This window comes from Nycticebus coucang, chromosome 12, assembly GCF_027406575.1.
Source record: "Nycticebus coucang isolate mNycCou1 chromosome 12, mNycCou1.pri, whole genome shotgun sequence".
Classification (NCBI taxonomy): Eukaryota; Metazoa; Chordata; class Mammalia; order Primates; family Lorisidae; genus Nycticebus; species Nycticebus coucang.
In genome coordinates this window covers 30862224-30881912 of record NC_069791.1, presented here as the reverse complement: position 1 = coordinate 30881912, position 19689 = coordinate 30862224, and the positions used below count along the sequence as shown (strand labels likewise).

General features: G+C 32.5%; 1 protein-coding gene across 1 annotated transcript in view; it reads right to left on the bottom strand.

Moving 5' to 3' along the window:
* The window catches only part of ERGIC2 (ERGIC and golgi 2), a 42095-nt gene that overhangs the window by 11604 nt on the left and 10802 nt on the right, over positions 1 to 19689 (bottom strand). Inside the window, exons 2-8 of the mRNA XM_053555432.1 lie at positions 16831 to 16972; positions 14638 to 14746; positions 12796 to 12842; positions 11751 to 11821; positions 8347 to 8387; positions 4444 to 4539; positions 3273 to 3368 (exon numbers count right to left, since the gene is read on the bottom strand). Of these exons, the coding sequence (XP_053411407.1) occupies positions 3273 to 3368; positions 4444 to 4539; positions 8347 to 8387; positions 11751 to 11821; positions 12796 to 12842; positions 14638 to 14746; positions 16831 to 16963 (593 nt within the window). The 5' untranslated portion in view covers positions 16964 to 16972. The remainder of the gene's footprint in view (positions 1 to 3272; positions 3369 to 4443; positions 4540 to 8346; positions 8388 to 11750; positions 11822 to 12795; positions 12843 to 14637; positions 14747 to 16830; positions 16973 to 19689) is intronic.

Sequence of the window (19689 nt, the reverse complement as noted above, 5' to 3'; positions counted from 1 at the left end):
CTGGCAGTTTGGTATGGTAAAGTTCCCTCTGTTCACGGTGCACTACATTGCCTCAAAATCAATACTAAAAAGAAAGCCCAGTGTGATAGCTATTCCTATCCTCGCTCATACTATGACTCTATCAGTGTTCCTCCTATAGTTTTCAAACTAAGAAATCTGGAGAGAAATTTTTCTAAACAACCAAATTGCAGTATTATAGGTTGATATCCCTTATCCAAAATGCACAGCACCAAAAGTGTTTTGAATTTGCAAATATTTGCATTATACTTACTGGTTGGGCATCCCTAATCTGAAAATCCAAAATCTGAACCGCTCCAATGAGCATTTCCTTTGAACATCGTGCAACACAAAGTTTTGCATTTTGGAGCATTTCAAATTTCAGGCTTGTGGATTAGGAATACATCAATCATCTCTCTTGTCACCCTAGATTTTACTGAGAGAGAGACCTATTTGAAAATAGCACTTCCTTCTTTCTCATTTTTTGGTTAAAAGACATATTTAAAACATTTATGAAATAATATCACAAGCAAGCATCTTCTTCAAAAAATTAAAAGCTAAAAATCAGATTAGATCGCCGCGATATAGATGACTGTAGTTCTCTGACACTTGTTAAAACTCTTCCTAGGGATACCAGATATTCAGAATTCATTTATTTCTTTTCTGAGACATTTTATTTTCTATCTCATCAGACAAGAATCTAGCCTGAGGGATTTTAAGTGGAGGAAAAATTGTTCTGAAAATTGTTAGGGCGTGAAGGGAGGCAGGAGGCATATTGGGTTGCTACAATTATTGGGAAGGGGTTGGCTTTTGGCATTTACTGGACAACAGCCAGGAAGGCTGCAATGAAACTCACAGTCTCAACAAAAAAGAACTGCCCCAGGTCTTGTGTGGCTTTCAAATGCTCTAGGATTGTGGTTCTCAACCTACCTAATGCAGCAACCCTTTAATACAGTTCCTCATGTTGTGGTGACCCCCACACACAAGGAGCGGGGTCTCGGTTCCTAAGATCATTGGAAATATGTGTTTTCCAATGGTCTTAGGCGACCCCTGTGAAAGGGGAAATGATTGTTCGACCCCCAAAGGAGTCGTGACCCGCAGTTGAAAACCACTGCTCTAAGAGATACTCATGTATGTAAAAAATCTATTTATAATGATGTGAGTCTACAACTTACCTCCATTTGTCTATATAAAGTATGTGTTGTGGTTTCAATATACACTACATTTCCCAGAAAACTCAGCTATACTCTGTTTTTATTCATAGTATTACAAATAACACATGATTTCAGAATATCATCTCATCAACAGAAATGTCACTCATGGTATTGAGTGGCCAAATGTTTCAGTCTGTATTTGCAGCTGTTGTATGTCTAATGATTCTATATGTAAGTGAAAAGCACCTGCCTACTTCATTATGGCTTTCAGTGTATCCATGCTCAAGCAAATTGAAATATATATTACATTATAAAGTATGTTCTTTTTATTACTCTTTTATATTACAGTTGAGAATGATGTATTTGAGAGGTAATATGAGATCTTCAAAAAAATCAATATTGAACTTGACAAACTTAGTACCCCAAAATTAGGGGTGGGTTTATAGGACACCTCTCAGATAAGATACAAACCAAATGCTTTTCATTTAACCTCTCTAACTGATATGGAGTTACCTCTGGATAAAGAAGAGATCCTGGGAAAAGATTAAGGAAAAAAAAAAAAAAAGCAAAGAGGCTCACACAATATTTGTCAAAAGTTTCCTTCTGAGAGGGGAATATCAACCTATAATACTGCAATTTGGTTATTTAGGAAAATTCCTCTCTCCAGATTTGTTTGTTTAAAAACTATGGTAGGAACACTGATAGAGTGACAGTATGACGGAGAACAGGAGTAACCACTTGATCGTAGCCAAAAGTCCGAGAAGCGATTTCCAGTTAGTTTTGGATTAGAATATTGTTTGTATCCAAAAGTGCAATAAAAGCTAAATTTCTTTAAGCCAACTGTTATTTGTTGCCTCTATGATAGCAAGAAATTCTAAGGTTCCCAGCAAGACGATGGGCTAGAGATGGGTAATAGTAACAAAACATGAATTTTAAGGATAGAGGGAAAACAAAGAATAAAAATAAATGTTTGATCTGATCATGTAAACATTGAAATTTTTTTTATAAATCTACTATTATGTCTCTGTTAAAAAAATCCTCCAGTCACGCTCCTTCTTGCGATATGCCCTTCCCCTTCTTTAAATATTAAATTCTTAATCCTCCACTCATATTTAAAGATTTTTCTCAATAAAGCCTCTACTGATAAGCAGAGTAAGCCAAGTACCTTGTTACATATAGTCTCTTATTAGCTACACTTCTACTTTACAGCCTCAATACAACTGTAATTAAATAATCATTAGTGTGTTCACTGCTGAAAGTTTGGAATCTCTTACACAATGTTACCATCCTAAGTGCAAAAACCTTTTCTATTTTTTCACTGTTTTATCCCTAGTATCTAGCATGGCATTTTGCACATAGCAAGTACTCAAAAAATGTCTTGTACAATGAAAAGGGGTTCAGCTCAGCAACTCTACGTGAAAAAGAGGGAAGGAGGGATGGATCTATTAATTCATTTGGGAATATACCAAGTGTTTATAATAATTTTGAATGGGATACTGTTCATGAAAATAAGTGGTCTGCAATTTTTTTGAATTTTAACTAATTTAACTTTATTCCAGACACTACTAATTTCAAACTGTATCAAAATACTTGTCTAAAATTGGTTAGGGATTATTACATTTTGATGATTACAAGTTAAACAAAACAAAAACTTAAAAAAAAAAATAAGAACTTAATATCATGTATCTAAAATTGGTGAGGAATTACTATTTTTTGATTATAATATTTTGATGATAAGGTTAAACAGAACAAAAACTTAAAAAAACCCACAAGAACTTAATATCATATCAACAAAATGAATAAATTAACAAAATGTCTTGGTAAAACCACTCTGGCTACTAAAATTTGGCAAGTAGAATGTTTTAATTAATATTTACTTTGGCATATAAAATATAACATCATTGCTTTGCTTTGGTTTGAAATCATTTTTTAGTTAGTGGTCTTCTCTATCCTGAGATTAAAGCTCCAAACATCAATCTCAAGACATTAAAAATATAAATACACAACATTTAAAACAGTCCTTTAATAATTAGCTATAAATTATTTAGTTAGCAAAGAAATTTACTTTTAACCACGCCTCAGCCTTGTCTAAAGTATTTTCATTAAGTGAAAAGAACATACTTGCCCACAGTTATGTGAAAATTCCCTGCTACTTTATTGACATATAAATGACCATGAATTCTACATGCATCTGGAGATTGTGATGGATTATCTTCCCTGTTAAAACAAGAGATATTGAGATTATTTTAAAGCATATTCAAAATCATTATAAGTTTGTAATGAGAAAATTGCATATCAGAGGGAAAAAATCCCTAAAGATCAATTTTTAGGCTTGGCGCCTGTAGCTTAGCAGTTAGGGTGCTGGCCACATACACCGGGGCTACTGGGTTGGAACCTGGCCCAGGTCTGCTAAACCACAATAACAACAACAATAACAAAAATAGCCGGGCATTCTGGCAGGCACCTGTAATCCCAGCTACTTGGGAGGCTGAGGCAAGAGACTGGCTTAGGCCCAAGGGTTTGAGGTTGCTGTGAGCTGTGACACCACAGCACTCTACCAAGGGTAACTGAGACTCTGTCTCAAAAAAAGAAAAAAGAAAAAAAAAAAGATCAATTTTTAGGTAATGGCAAAAATAGAATAGCAGTTATTGAAGTCTACACATTTATAGAAATTATACATCTATAATATAGGAAAAATTAATTATTTCACATCAATTATGTTTAAATAATAAAATTCCATGGTTCTTTAAATCTAACCAGAGGACTAAATCCAATGACAAAAGAATGGTTAAAACCAAAGAATTAGTCCAACAGGACATATTTTCTTCATCTATACCTGGCACCATAGGAAGGACAGGAGTAAGGCCAAGGAAAGGGAAGGGCATGCCATCTAAGACCAAGCAAACTGACATTTTGTTCCCAAGAAAACACAAAATCTCTCTATATTTCTAAATTTAAATTACCAGTTTCATGACTGTAGCATATTCAAATATCAGCTAATCTATAACAAAAAAAAGTGAAATAAAAAAACCAAATTCTTAACCAAAGTTTATATATCCTTATAACAATATAGGCAACTAATTTGTTCTTAAAATCTAATACAATTTTATACGGTAGTATATAGCACACATAAAAAAGAAAATGAGTTAAATGAATTTAAAAGACATCTTCATAATACAGAATGATTCTATTTCCTCTAAGAAAAATAAGATTCAGAAAACCAAACGAATATTAAAACTCTGTCAAAGTATATTCATAGTCAATAGCTGCACATTTAAAATATAGGTCTCACCTTGGTGGAAGTGACGCAGTTTTAAAAGCACTTTTAAATATCACATCTTGAAGGGAATGCTCTTCTTGCAGCCTACTCTGAATCAGCTGCAACATCCTAAATACAAAACAAAGAAACAAGAGTTTAGAACCACAGTAAAGTACAGCAGGAAAGCCAACACTCATTCAAAACTAACAATAGTTAGCTGACTTTAGCTAAGCCAGAATTTACACTTATTACATTATATATTATTATATTATTATAGGATCTTATTCTAAAATAATGTACCAAGTTTTCTTTGGTCATTATACCTTGGAAGCAGAAAAAGTGAAGGAGAATGGCCAGTCGTCTGCTACCTGAGCTCATGAACCTGATTCCATCAATAATGGATGCACACCCAGGGTAACCAAAGGCTTGCATGAGTATCTAAATTCATTTTTTATGTATGCATATATAATTAAAAAATTCTTTCTTTTTGTCAGGCATTAATTTACGTAGTGCAGACACAAATAATAAGATGAAAAGGAGATTTGAATAGGATATTTTGGTCCTATAGATATGATGGACTTGAAGAAGTAGATTACCAGAGTATAAATTCATACACCACAGACTATCTAATTCTCATTACAAAATCTTTCCTCTCTCCAACACTTCTAATATTGGGCTATGTTATCTCCTATCATTTTCAGCAATAACTTTGTATCATTAGACATAATATTATTTAAACTCCTTTAATGCTACTTCTTTAAATAACCAATACTCCAAGTATCAGGAGTAATGTTCACATTCAACAAGTATAACATTTATACACAGTGGGGAAGCAGGAATGAACAGGTGGAGCACAGATAATGTTTAGGACAGTAAAACTATTCTGCATGTACTATAGTGGTGGATACATGTCATTATATGTTTGTCAAAACTCATAGAATGTATAATAGTAAGAGTGAACCCTAATGTAAACTGTGGACTTTGAATGATGATGATGTGTCAATGTAGGCTCAAAGATCATAGCAACTGTATTCATTCATGTGGATATTGATAATGAATGAGCCTGTGGTGGTCGGGGAAAGGGCATATGGGAACTCTGCACTTTCAGCTCCGTTTTGCCATGAAACTCGCCACTCTTAAAAAAAAAAAAAGCCAATTAAAATATATATATACAAAACTTGGAAAAAATTATAAACATCGATACAAAAAGAAAGCAAATGTACATCTGATAATACATCACTCTACCATAATGATAAAATAAGCATTTCCTAGAAATGCAAATGGAAGATAAAATATGCAGTATCATCTATCTAGAACACTGGTAAAATAGGCATTTAAAATAACAAGTCATATTTATATTGTAAATTTAGTTTTGAAATAAATTTTAAATCTAGACATAAAATGCAGAAACCAATAGGCTCTGTCCAAAAAAAAAAAAAAAAGCTCTGTCCAGTTTGAAATTTACTGTTAAAGAAAGATCAAGTGGGATCCTACATATTTTAAGAAAGTAGAACACCAACTGAGTCAAAATTTAAGTCTCTAAGCAAACTCTAGAGGTAAAGAACATTATGGTATGCACATTATTCAGGAAGTATAAAGGCTGGTTATCAGAGCTACTGAAGAATGTTTAGAAGCAAAACATGGTAACATAGGATGCTTCAAGAAGCCAGATGTCATTTATCTTCAGGTTTATACATCTAAAGACTTAAAATCTTTGGATCCAATGGCAGCAGACACTGAAAGCTTCACATTTTTAAGTGTTGCAGGGCAGTGGTCAAGGAGATTAATGACACCAAACTGTATATATGTGTATGTTTGTGTATGTGTGTTTGTCTACACACATGAAAGAAATTTCTGCCTTTGATACACCAATAAACATCCAAACCTATACTCCATATGTGAGAGTATGTAGAAAACATTACTATGATGGAAAACCAATATCATTTTAAGAGTAAAAACAGTCTCTTCTCCTACTTAGTGAACATCTTAAACACTGAATAGGAATTCCAGATGAAAGGAGAAATCTCATTTTAATATTTCTGGTGTAAAGTGTTTCAATCTGTGAATGGTTTTCTACTTAGTGCTAAAAGCCCAGAGACACCTAATATTTAGTGCTTTTGCTCACCCATATTCAATTTCAACTTTCATATTAAAACTCCTCCAAATGGTGACATTGGAAATTAAAAGAAAAAAGAACCCTGGAATGTACTTAGATACTAGGAAAAAGAAATAGGGAAAGAAAAATTTTTTGTAATAATCTTATAATAGATAAAGCCTTTCTAAGTGCAAGATATATCCTGGAAACCAAAAAGGGGAGGGAAAGCCACATATAGGGTAGAGAAAAGGAAGCTCTTATAACAAAGGATTAATTTCTTTAATATACTAAACCAGGAAAAATAGGCATATAGCAAGACCAGTTTCAATACACACAAAAATACAAATGAGGAAAAGAAACCCACAATGATATTAAACTAATTCATAAAGAAATGTTAATAAAGAAATACAATACCAATTTTCACTCATCAAAGTGGCAAAAACTTCGAAAAACATGAGTATACCTACTGTTAGGTTGCACAGAAACAAGCATTCTCATAAGTTCTAGAGGGTAAGTGAAACAATAATTTGGGAAGATATATGACACCACCAAAATGTTAAATTAAATATCCTCAGAAAGAGAAATTCTATTTCTAGAAATTTTCCAGACACATATAAACACACACATATATAATACATTAATACAAGCAGATACGGAATTAGTTCAAAGATGTTCACTGAGTAATTTTGTTTTTTCTTTTTCTTTCATCCAATACTGTTTTGAAGACAAATAATGTTTCTATAATTAGAATTTTGGAAACAATCTACATACCCATTAATAGAGATCAATTTAAATAAACTACAGTCTATGCATAAAAAAGGCCTGCTATATACACCAAAATGAAACGTCCAAAATACTATGTTCAGTGGAAAAAAGCACACTATAGAATAAATGTATAATCACCTCTGTATTAGGAAGAAAATATATAGGTATATATATTATGAACATTCAGAAAATTATATGTAATTATGTAACTATATAATTATATACTATTAATATAATCATAAACAAAATATGTATACATAATTATAGAAAAATTTTATAATATATATGAAACTACATATGTACAGAAAATTTCTAGAAGGCTACACAAGAAGCTTAAGTCTGGTTACTGCTGCTAGTCAATGGCACGCGTTTATAGAATGAGGACTAGACTTTTACTTTTCCTTATATCCTTTCTATTGGAATTGAATTTTTTTTTTTTTTTTGGTTTTTGGCCGGGGCTGGGTTTGAACCCACCACCTCCGGCATATGGGACCGGTGCCCTACTCCTTGAGCCACAGGCACCGCCCATGGAATTGAATTTTAAATAATGATCATATATACTTTTATAACCAAAATTTAAGTTAATAAAATTTTTAATAAAAAATAAAATTTATTTATGATTCGAAGTGTACTAGTGAAAGAGACTATGCATGACTTTCCTAAGATTGGATAAGGTTTTTGACACTATAAAGATTATATCGTATAGGTAGTCCCTGGGTTACAAACATCTGACTTAGGTATAACTCATAACTCATAACTCACACTTATGAACAGATGCAATTACAGTAAGTCCCTGTGTTACAAACAGACTGATGCACATCTGATGCTTACACATGGAGGCTATTACAGGTGATAGGTAAATGTACCTGTTTCAACTTACATACAAATTTAACTTAAGAACAAACTTACAGAACTATCTTATTTGTAAGCCAAAGACTGCCTATATACTGAATACTGCTAATAATTCATCCAAAGAAATCCCTAGAGAAATGCATTAATCTACAAATAGTTTACAATAGACAAAACAAAACATGATCTAGATTTCTATGGACCACAATACTTTCTTCACTTATTACCTCTGCCACTCTTTTTGCTTTGGTGAAAGATCAAATATTGCCTGAAATAAAAGAAATTATATGATCACTACCATTGTCAAATTCTCTTGGTTTTTCATCAGTTCTAAAAAATTTTCTTTGAACAAGAAACAGAAATTTACTATGTCATTAAAAATAAGTATTCATGGTTTATATTCATCTCTTGTTTATACAACTATAAAATTTTAATGTGATATTTTTACTCAAAAATAGCATCAATAAATGTTACTGATTACAGATATTTTTGCGTGAATAGTTGCCTACATTTATAGGAGTGAATGTATGTTGGCAATCTATCGTATGTACAGAATGATATTCTAGGACCTAGAATCATTTAAATGATGCTATCAAGAAATTCACAAGTATGGGGGGCATATAGTTTAAGAATAATATACATGCTTCCAAAATCTGTATTCTTACTAATAAAACACCAAAATAAAACCAACAATTTTTAAAATGAATATCCACAATTTAACTTTGCAACAAGTAGTCCACTATGTTAGTCCCCAGTTCCGGTAATTTAATTATACTGATCTGGAACTTTCCTTAAGTGTACGGTATGTCTCTCAAAATTCTATGCAAGCATATGCTGCAAGTTAACTTATCCCCAACTTTATGATGTTTGCTTTGACGATTACTTTTGATAAACTGTCTACAGCACACTTCCATACATTTCTCACATCATGACACAAAGGGAAAGTGCTAACATCTACAAAGCACACCCTGGCAAACACACAAGGCTGAGGCAGCTGCTCCCCAACAACCTTGTAAGTAAAACTATTGACAGTAGGAACCATATAATTCCTTCTTTGAATTCCTCAACCTGCTTGACATTGTGCTTATTTAGCACTTAGTGTAGAGAACTACTCTACAGACTATTTGTGCAAGGCACTATGCTAATTCATTATCTCACTTAACCTTAACAACCTTGTGAGTTTGTTACTATTCTTCCTTTTTAGCACAGAAGGAAACAGGAGCTGAAAGAGCTACACACTTTCTCCAAAGTCAGTATACATAAACCTACTTCAGTCAGATTCCTCGCTTTTCCATCTTTAAAAGTTCTTTTCTTTAAAGAAATAGTAGCTAAATATAATACTAAATAACAAAATAGTAACTATCACAACATACTAATAAAGTTAAGGTTATGTTCTTAATATCCAGAGTGCTTATTAAAATAATCAGAATATAAAATAACTTTTAAAAGTTAAAATTATATCATAAATAATTTTATATTGGAAAAGGATTTAAGTATAAATTCTTACTTTATATAAATTAGAACAAAGAAATTAATATTTTCCTAAAAACAATGTTAAACATTCTAAATATTACGATGAAAATATGTAATTAAATATTCTGAAATTCCTAACTTTCTAGTTATTACTTTTTTTTTTTTTGAAACAGAGTCTCACTTTATCACCCTCAGTAGAGTGCTATTGCGTCATAGCTCACAGCAACCTCAAACTCTTGGGCTCCAGTGATTTTCTTGCCTCAGCCTCCTGAGTAACTGCGATTACAGGCCCCTTCCACAATCCCTGGTTATTTTTAGAGATGGGGGCTCACTCTTAAAATCCAAGTGGAGAGATAAGAGATCCAGAAAAACATGATAACAAATGTTATGACAATGTCTAACAAAATTAGAAACCTAATAAATGAGAAAAAAAGGAGTATGGTGTAAAGAATACAGAGAAAATGCTACAGAAATAGTATAAGTAAATTTTAGAGAATCAGTTCAAGATAATATATAAACTCTTTAAGCCTCTTCATTACCAAATTCTTGCAGTGTCCACAAAAACAAAAAAATGAAGGTACAATCTTCATTATCACTGCAAATTATTTAAAATTATCATTAATATGCTGGAAATTTTTGAGAATTTATGGAAAACGGCATATAAGAGAAACCAAACTGAGAAAGAACCCAAAACAATTTTATTTCACAGGACAGAAAAACCCCCAAGGCAGCAAGTGAAAAGGTTTCCCAGTTCAGAGCAACAGGAGATGGTGGCAAAAGATACTAAGAACAGAAAGACATGGGCAGTCATGCTAGTGTCCATGAAACATAACCCACATATTCTTGTTGAAAAAGAAATCTCAATACGTCTCTCCACAAAATGATGAACAAAAATAAAGATAGAAAATAAAAGCAATAAAATAGAATTCAAGCTGAATAATCATTCTTACAATAGTACAGAATGTAATGCAGAAGTTAAAATATCCAATAATAATCTAGATCTTAATTTCCAGACAATAGTTTATATTCTGTAACATGGTATCTGAATTTGTAGGGTATCTAACCTCATAAAAAATTACTATAAAATCAATTCTTAGAGTAGGAAAACAAGGGTCAGGAAGTAGAGGGTGAGAGTGGCAATAACAAAGTTACTTTTCTACATAAATTTCTACTCAAAAAGTGTTTATCAAAAAGCATACATATATTTTGTTAATGTAAACTAAAAATAACTCTGTAATTAAAACAGGTCAAGGGCTTCTTTTTTTTCCTTCATTAGGCTTCATTTTGCAATTTTGCTTATAGAACGGTTCATAACTGCCAAATAAAACAAAAGACCTCAAGAACGCACATGTAAACATAAGTATCACCATGCCAACAAAGCAGTCCCCAAGTTAAGGATGCAGGGTTCCATGCTTATTATCAGAAGCTTCTTTAGGGCTAGTTCTGATCAGACTTGTTATCTTTGTACTTGCCCCTATAATCTGACGGTGTTTCCTAATAAATATTACAGAAATCTATTTTAGGGGCGGCACCTGTGGCTCAAAGGAGTAGTGGGCCAGCCCCCTATGCCGGAGGCAGCAGGTTCAAACCCAGCCCCGGCCAAAAACTTCAAAAAAAAAAAAGAAATCTATTATATTATATACGACTGGTGCTTTGAAGATAACAGAGTGTCAGCATTTCACAAGCTTTGGGAAATAGAGGTACAAAAGAAAAAAGTTGTAAACGCCTATGATATTTTTCCTCTTAGAAAGATACAGCTTCATTCTTGATTATATGAAAAATATATTTTTAAGACTTAAATTTTGTAATAGTAGAATAAATAGAACAGTTTCCAAATCCTTAGAGAAAAATTTAAAAAAATCATCATAATAACTACAAGAGAAGAGAAAACAATTATGAAGCATTAACAAACAATATACAAGTTATAAAATAGACGTTAGAGTCACCAAAAGTATTAACGATGATTTTGATAATAGACATAACTTTTTTCTCTTCTAATTTTTTTTCTTACAAAGAACATAACATACTTTTGAAATACAAAAATATCATATGAAAAGCTAGCTCAGACAAAACTATAATAAAAGTAATTATCAAAACTGCCTACAGGGGCACAATTCCTCAAAGCATATATTTCAAAAACTATGTCAATCAAACTTACTGGTTCATAAACTAGACCATCTGCAGATGCAACCATTGTTTCTGCTAAATCCAATACGTCTGCTCCAACATCTGCATACAAAATATTAGAAGTTTTATATTCTACGATTAGAGCCAAACTATATCCAATATAAACAAGTTAAGAATGACAGAAAACTCACAAAGTATGCTGAATCACTTGACAATCCAGAATCCCATGGTAAAAAGCAAAAGCTTTACTGAGTTAAAGTTTTAGAAAACCGGTAAGAACTTAATCACAAGTACTAAATGGCTTTTGAACAAAATACTAATTAAGAATTATTTTTAGAGATTAAAAGAACGCTTAAGAAAATATTACAGATGCCTTTAAAAAATCTACAAATAGAACATTTTATTTTGAAAAAAACTAAAATTTTCAATGGTTTTCAAACATCCAAATTAAGCAAAATATGAAATATCGGTATTAACACTAACTCAAAATTAGATAAAAGGTATTTATTTAAACCTTAAAACCACTAATATAACAAACAAACAAAAAAATGAATGGAAAAGAAATGAGGTTGTTTTGGGACGAAATCTCACAGTAACTAATTTCTTGACTGAAATTTCAAGATAATTTCTTGACAATGAGTTCAAATTTCAAAAAAATGTCTGAACTAATGAGTACTTTGAAATTTTCAGGCAGTATTTTCAGGTATTTTTTTGTGCAAAGGCATTCATATTTTTTAGAGTAATACCTGACTAAAACATTATCTATCTGGCATTAATATTTTTCTACTTCCACCATCATAATGAGTGAAGCCAATGAAGAAAAGAACTGAGTCTGTATTTTAAAATTTAAAAACAGAGGTATAGATTGGGAAACTAAAACAGTGAAACAAGATAGGTTTGTGGAACACAGTGTAAAAATTGGTATTCCAAACAAGAAGAAAAAAAGATATATGTAAACTAGCTTTCTGATTCACAGAAGTTTCCTCTGATTTCCCTTTATTTTAATTACACTAATGTGAAAGTTAAATCCCTTTTCCTTACAGAAAAGAAACAAATCAAGTTGAAAGTATACTTACATTGACACTTCATAGCAACAGTAATATCTATATTGATTCTCAATTTGCTAAAAGATAAAGTATTAAACATTAGCATCTACGAATTAATCAGCAAAACCTGAGAAATATATATCAACTGACAGATAAAAAAGCTGGACTTCAAACAACAAAATTATGCCGATTAGAACTTGCATTGCATTTCTTCCTTTCAAACGAAGGCACTTTAAAGTTCTGTTTCGCTATTATTCCCAAAACCTTTCTAATTTCACAGGCTTTAAACATAGTATCTTTTAATTTAATAATGGCAATTCTACAATCAACAACTCTAAGCAACTCTGAAAAGTCTTGACCTCTATTTATATAAACTTTTAATAGACTATGTCTAAACTTTCAAAGTCAATAATTAAGAACCACTGAGTCTTTCTCTTCGATTTGTCAAACAAATACCATACATTATGATAGATGCCCGAAGGATTATCGTCTTTATTCTGTATCATGCAGATATATAAATGGATGGTTTCCTAGTTTCTCAAGTAAACCAAAGACATTCAAAGAGGTATAAGTGCCTGGCTTAAAATCATGTAATCACTAAAGTAGCATACTGAAAAGTGTAACTCAGGATAAGTGCAACTAAACTACTAGAAAAAAATCCTCTGCTACTTAAGTTTTGCACAGCCTTTTAAAAAGGCTGAACCAATATTTTATTTTCAAACGGTTAGTTCAAATCAAATTAATTTCAAATACCAGAATTAAGCATTATAAATAACAGAATGTATAATCAAATTCAGTCTTCTGTTTCCTACCAAAATTTTTTCACTCTGATAATCCTGATCTGATTTCAACAGAAATTATAAATTTTTAAAGCTTCATAAAGTCTTAAAGTCGTCTAGAGTTCAGACTCTGCTCCAAGTAAGCCAGGGGTTTAGGCCCAGGAGATGCTGTAGGAACCAGAGGCGGCAGCCAAATGGACAGTTTTCTGGGCATCCCCACCACGCTTAAATGGTGATTAAAAACTAATAAAATAAAAAAAAAAAAACATATTCCTTAAAAACTATTACAGATGAAGAAACTGAGGCCCTTTTAGAAGTTGTCAGTTGTGTGCCTTGCCCAAGGTTACACAGCATTTTATAAATACTGACTAATTTAATTCTCATAAACCCTATGGGGAAGGTATTATAACAATCATCTCCATTTTCAGAAAAGCAAACTCAATAATACACAGATAAAGATTTAGTAACTTTCCTGAAGTCACATAGCTAGTAAATGGTAGAGCGAGAACTAAATGTGTCTCCCTATCTGGTGCAATCTTAACATTATAAACACGTTATCGTCAATCCACTAAAACCCCAAATAATACAAATGAATAAATATAAAGTATGTTTTGTCTCTTAATTAAGGTACTATAGTTTAGAAAGTTTAAAAGTAACATTATTCTTCTTTATTCTGTACCATGAATATAAAAGTAAAGCTCAGATATAATTTATAGAAATCAAGTCATAAATATATATAATGTATCATTAGACAATTTATTTTCCAGCTCATACAAATAAGATATTTCAATTTCAAATATTAAACAAGTTCTATGGTATCCACATCTCAGGAAAAATATATGCTCTCCTACCCTTTTTGAACAAATACATATTAAATAAAAAACATACTATTTTAGAATTCAACCAGTATTTGAATGATTCTAAAATGTTTTACTGAATGCATAAATTATATAATACTGAAGAATTTTTCAGGACTCTCTTCAGAACTAAAATAAGTCAATAAAGTTTAAAGGGTTAAACTTATAACAAAGTATGCTTTGTTTTGAGATACTTTGAATCTAAAGGTATTTCAGTAAGAAAAAAAATAGTTTACCTAGAAAAATCCTTATCTACTTCATATTCATACTTCATCCATGTGTCTTGATATACTGAGAATTCCATAATGGTTAATAAAGCCATAGTGGTAAATGCTATTAAAGAAACTGAAAAATCCAATGAAAGGAGAAAAACAGAATTAAAACATTTTTTAAGAAGTAAACAGAAAACTATTTTAAGTAAGGTTAAAGTAGAAAAAAACCTCTAACTTGATTTTCACTTGAACAAATACTATGAAAAAATTCAAAATGTTTATAGATTTTTTTCTTTTTTTGTAGAGACAGAGTCTCACTGTACCGCCCTGGGGTAGAGTGCCATGACGTCACATGGCTCACAGCAACCTCTAACTCTTGGGCTTACGCGATTCTCTTGCCTCAGCCTCCCAAGCAGCTGGGACTACAGGCACCCGCCACAATACCCGGCTATTTTTTTTGTTGTGGTTTGGCCAGGGCTGGGTTTGAACCCACCACCCTCGGCATATGGGGCCAGCGCCCTACTCACTGAGCCACAAAACAGCTCAAAAACGAAGCACATAAACATCTGCATTACTTAGAAAGCATTTTATTTCTTCAATTTTAAGGACATGACTCACTGAACAGATACACCAAAAAAAAAAAAAAAAAAAAATTTTTTTTTTTTTTTTTTTTTTTTTGAGACAAGAGTCTCACTACGTCACCGTGGTTAGAGTGCCTTGCCATCAGAGCTCACAGCAACCTCCAACTGTTGGGCTTAGGCGAGCAATTCTCTTGCCTCAGCCTCCCAAGTAGCTGGGACTACAGGCGTCCACCACAACGCCCAGCTATTTTTTGGTTATAGTTGTCACTGTTGTTTTTGGCAGGCCCAGGCTGGATTCGAACCCACCAACTCTGGTGTATGTGGCTGGCACCCTAGCCACTGAGCTACAGGCACCGAGCCAGACATGCAAAAATTTTACAAGGTACAAAAATTTTAATTCATTATACACATAGCAGCATCACAGACATGATAAATGATGAAAATAAGCATGTTATATAGTAGAAGTTTAAAAATATTCCCTACACTGTTAAAAATATACCTATGCCTATAGCTCAATTTAAAACAAAAAACGAGCTTAATTTCTTTGATGCTGAGAAGTCACAGTAAGTTTCTGTATGCTAGAAATTCATCTCTAATAAAAATCTCTTCCTCTTTACAATCTCCCAAATATATCCCTTCATTTACAAAATCAAGTACAAGATCTGACAAAAAGGAAGGGACTATTAGATAGCACAGCAAAAAAATTAAAATGAATTGTGCAACACAAACTTAAACTATTTTCATTAACAAAATTTAATCACAAGCAATTAGAAAGTTTATAAATAGCAAGAACATTATATACTTTACCAAATAAAATGTCAATCTTATGTCACATACGTTGTTAGTTCTCCATCGGGACAAAATAATGGTAAAATACTGTAACTCATGTTTTTCTTATATATTTCATTATTTATTTATTTTTAACAAATACTTCTATCTTTACCAGGCACTGCTCTCAGCATTTTATAAATATTAACTTACTCAATTGGTACAGTAACCCTGGGAGGTAAATAATAATATTATGCCTATTTCATGGAAAAAGAAACAAAGGCCCAGACTTGAATAACTTCCTCAAGGCCATATAGTTAGGAAGGGGCAGAGGTAGGATTTGAAGTCAGAGTCTGGTTTCAAAGTCTAAGCTCTTAACTAACCATTACCTGTGCTGCCTCTCAAATAATTAAAAAAAAATTTTATAATGTCCATACTGATTTACTCTTAACCACAATAGTAATGAGACAGTTTCAATGTTGTTAAATAACTTCTTCCAACTTCAATTCCATATACATATTAAAATCTTGTTAATGTAATTATTTGTTGTGGTTTGAAAAAATGAAAATAAACCATTGTGAGATAAACCACACAAATGAAGGGCAACCAAAACAGTAAAACTGGATTAATTAGCTCATTTATGCTTTAATAAATACTGCTAAATGCAGGTGGCCCTGGGTTAGATGCTACAGAGAATATTAATTAAGAATAAAACTAAGGCAAACACTGTGACATGAGGACAGATTAGTTACAAAGTTATTGCACCATTCATCCAGGAGTTCTTCAGGGCTACATTTATTTACATTGTTGACTGCATCACTCAGAAGTCGCACTTACTAAAGAACTCCTAATGGGAACTCTTGTTTACCTGTACCCCCACTGGCTGAAGTCTCTACATAGCTGTCGGGAACCTTTGGAAAGGCATCCAGCTCTTTCACCAAACTTAAGGTTTTTTTCCGATTCAGTCGCCTCATCTTCAGGTAAACCTTCCTCTTCTTCATATAGTCATGCTAAGGATTAAATAAATTAAGGAATACATGAATCATCTAAAGAGATAAAAGTCTATTTTAGGATAACTGACAATGTCAATGTCCCTAGAACTTAGCATTCTTGTTCCTCCTTTGAGAAAACAAAGAGCACTTATTCACATCCCTCCTTTCCCTAGTTAAACACACACCCCACACTCCAGAAAAAACGATTAATGAAAGGCAATTTACACACAAACACGTTAAACAGCACAAAAAAGTAAAAAGGAAATCACCTGCATAATATTTAAATAGACAAATTAAATAATTTTCTCCTATTAAATTGAAAAATAGGTATTATAAAAATAATATATGCCCAGAAATGGATGGCAATGAAGTAAAACAACATACTCATACATTACCAACGAGAATATAAATATTCACCACTCCCCTGGTGACAAACTAAAAATCTTTTTAAGAATGTACCCTAAGGCATTAATCTGGCTTATGAACAAAAATTTGATCATGAGGGTATTTCTTATAGTGTTATTTTTAAATACTGAAGACGAAAATGAACTCATCTAATGTATAAATTATGGTGACTGAAAATATTCTAAAAGAAAATATTTAATGACATAAGGAAACACTTAAGACACAGTAAAACAAGGACAAAAAGGCTATATGGGTCCTAATTTTATGGGAGAAAGAAAAAGATATACTAGAAACAGTCTATACTCAAAAATATTAAAATGGGAGAATTTTGTCTTTTTCACAAAATTTCATACTTTCTAAATTATCTATTTTTATAATTTAAATTTTATTTTTTTTTTTTTTGAATTTTTTTTTTTTTTTTTTTTTTTTGTAGAGACAGAGTCTCACTGTACCGCCCTCGGGTAGAGTGCCGTGGCGTCACACGGCTCACAGCAACCTCTAACTCCTGGGCTTCCGCGATTAACGTAGGCCAGTGGCTCATGCTGATAATCCCTTTTGGGAGGTGGAGATAGAGGATCGCCTGAGGCCAAGAGTTCAAGACCAGCCTGGGCAACAAAGCAAGACATTTTCTAAAAATTAAAAAAAAAAAAAAAAAAAGTTAGTTGGGGATGGTGGCTCATGCCTATAGCCCAGCTTTTCAGGCTGAGGCAAGAAGATCGCTTGAACTTAGGAGTTTGAGCTTACAGTGTGTTACAACCACATCACTGCCTGATGACAGAGAACCTGTCTCAAAAAAGAAAAAGTTCCTTGCTATTCCCTTTTTGATCAGTATGTCAACTACATCTAAAATGTTATAAAGTCACACAAATAACTAAATTCTCATATTTTACATAATTTTTGAGACAGAGTTATAAATACAGGTGATACTATAAAGAATTCCCAGAGATTAAAGTTGTATTAATAATATCTATCCACAATGGCAGAATAAATCAGATGGTTATAGATGTCACCGTAAGAAGAAAAATGTCTTGGGGAGAAAACAGGAGATTCTTGTTCTAAAATATAATGAGTAGGATTAAAGGAGAAAGAAGAGGCCCTAGAAAGGATGTTCATGCTTCTCACGCACATGGTTTTCCTCAAAAAATAATGAGGTACACAAACAGATAATATAGACAAAACTGATCCATATGTCAGTATAAAACTATAAATTAAGCTTCTGAGTATTTGTTAGGCATAACCCATGTCCCCTAAGCTTATTCAGCTCTAACAAAGTAATCAAATTTATTTTCTGTACTTTTTAGTGGTAGCTGCACCAATCCAATTGCTACTCATTCTTTCAGATTAAAGTTAAATATTAAATACATTCATGACTCTTATCTTTAAAACAAAATAAAACTCTTCTTTAAACTCAAGTCTAACTCCAACTATAGATTTCTGATAGCACACCTACAGCCAAAAAATGAGTTGTCCTCATTCATTAGCTGTGACTAATTCCTCACCCACTCTCACCGCTTAACTAAATTTGCTCTGAACAAGGTCATTAACAACTTCCTCAGTACTAAATCCAATGGATATTACTTAGTCCTTAACTATTATCATTTCACTCTGAAAAAAATACACTGTTCATCACTTCTTTTTCTTCTTAAAACATTCTTTTACCTTGGCACACTCCTGATTCTTATTCCGCCTCTAAAATCCTTTTTAGCTTACTTTGTAAATTCACCTTCTCAGATTCTGCACTAGACCCCCTCTCAACCTCCAATCTCCCCAAGTGATCACCTATTCTTTCAATTTTTATTTACATGTTAATTTCTCCCCAATTTTTATTCCCAGCCCAAATGTCTCCATAGTTATGTATACAGTATATTTCCTTACTTCTATTCCATTTTTGTTTGAACATTTCAAAAACAATTCAAACTCAACAAGTCTAAAAATGAATACTTCACCCTATCAAAACTGTTCTTCCTATATATACACACATATAAACATATATTTTTATAGATGTGTATGTGTGTATATTATATACATATATTTTTTTTTTTTTTTTTTGAGACAAGAGTTTCGCTCTGTCTCCCTGAATAGAGTACAGTGGGGGTCATCATATCATCATAGCTTGCTACAGCGTCAAACTCCTGGACTCAAGCAATCCTCCTGCCTCAGCCTCCCAAGTAGCTGGAACTACAGGAGTGCATCATCACCCTGGGCTAATTTTTCTATTTGGAGTAGAGAAGAGGTCTCACTCTTCCTCAGGTTGCTCTCAAACTCTGGAGCTCAAGCAGTCCTCCTGCCTCAGCCTGCCAGAGTACTAGGATTTCAGGCATAACCTACCT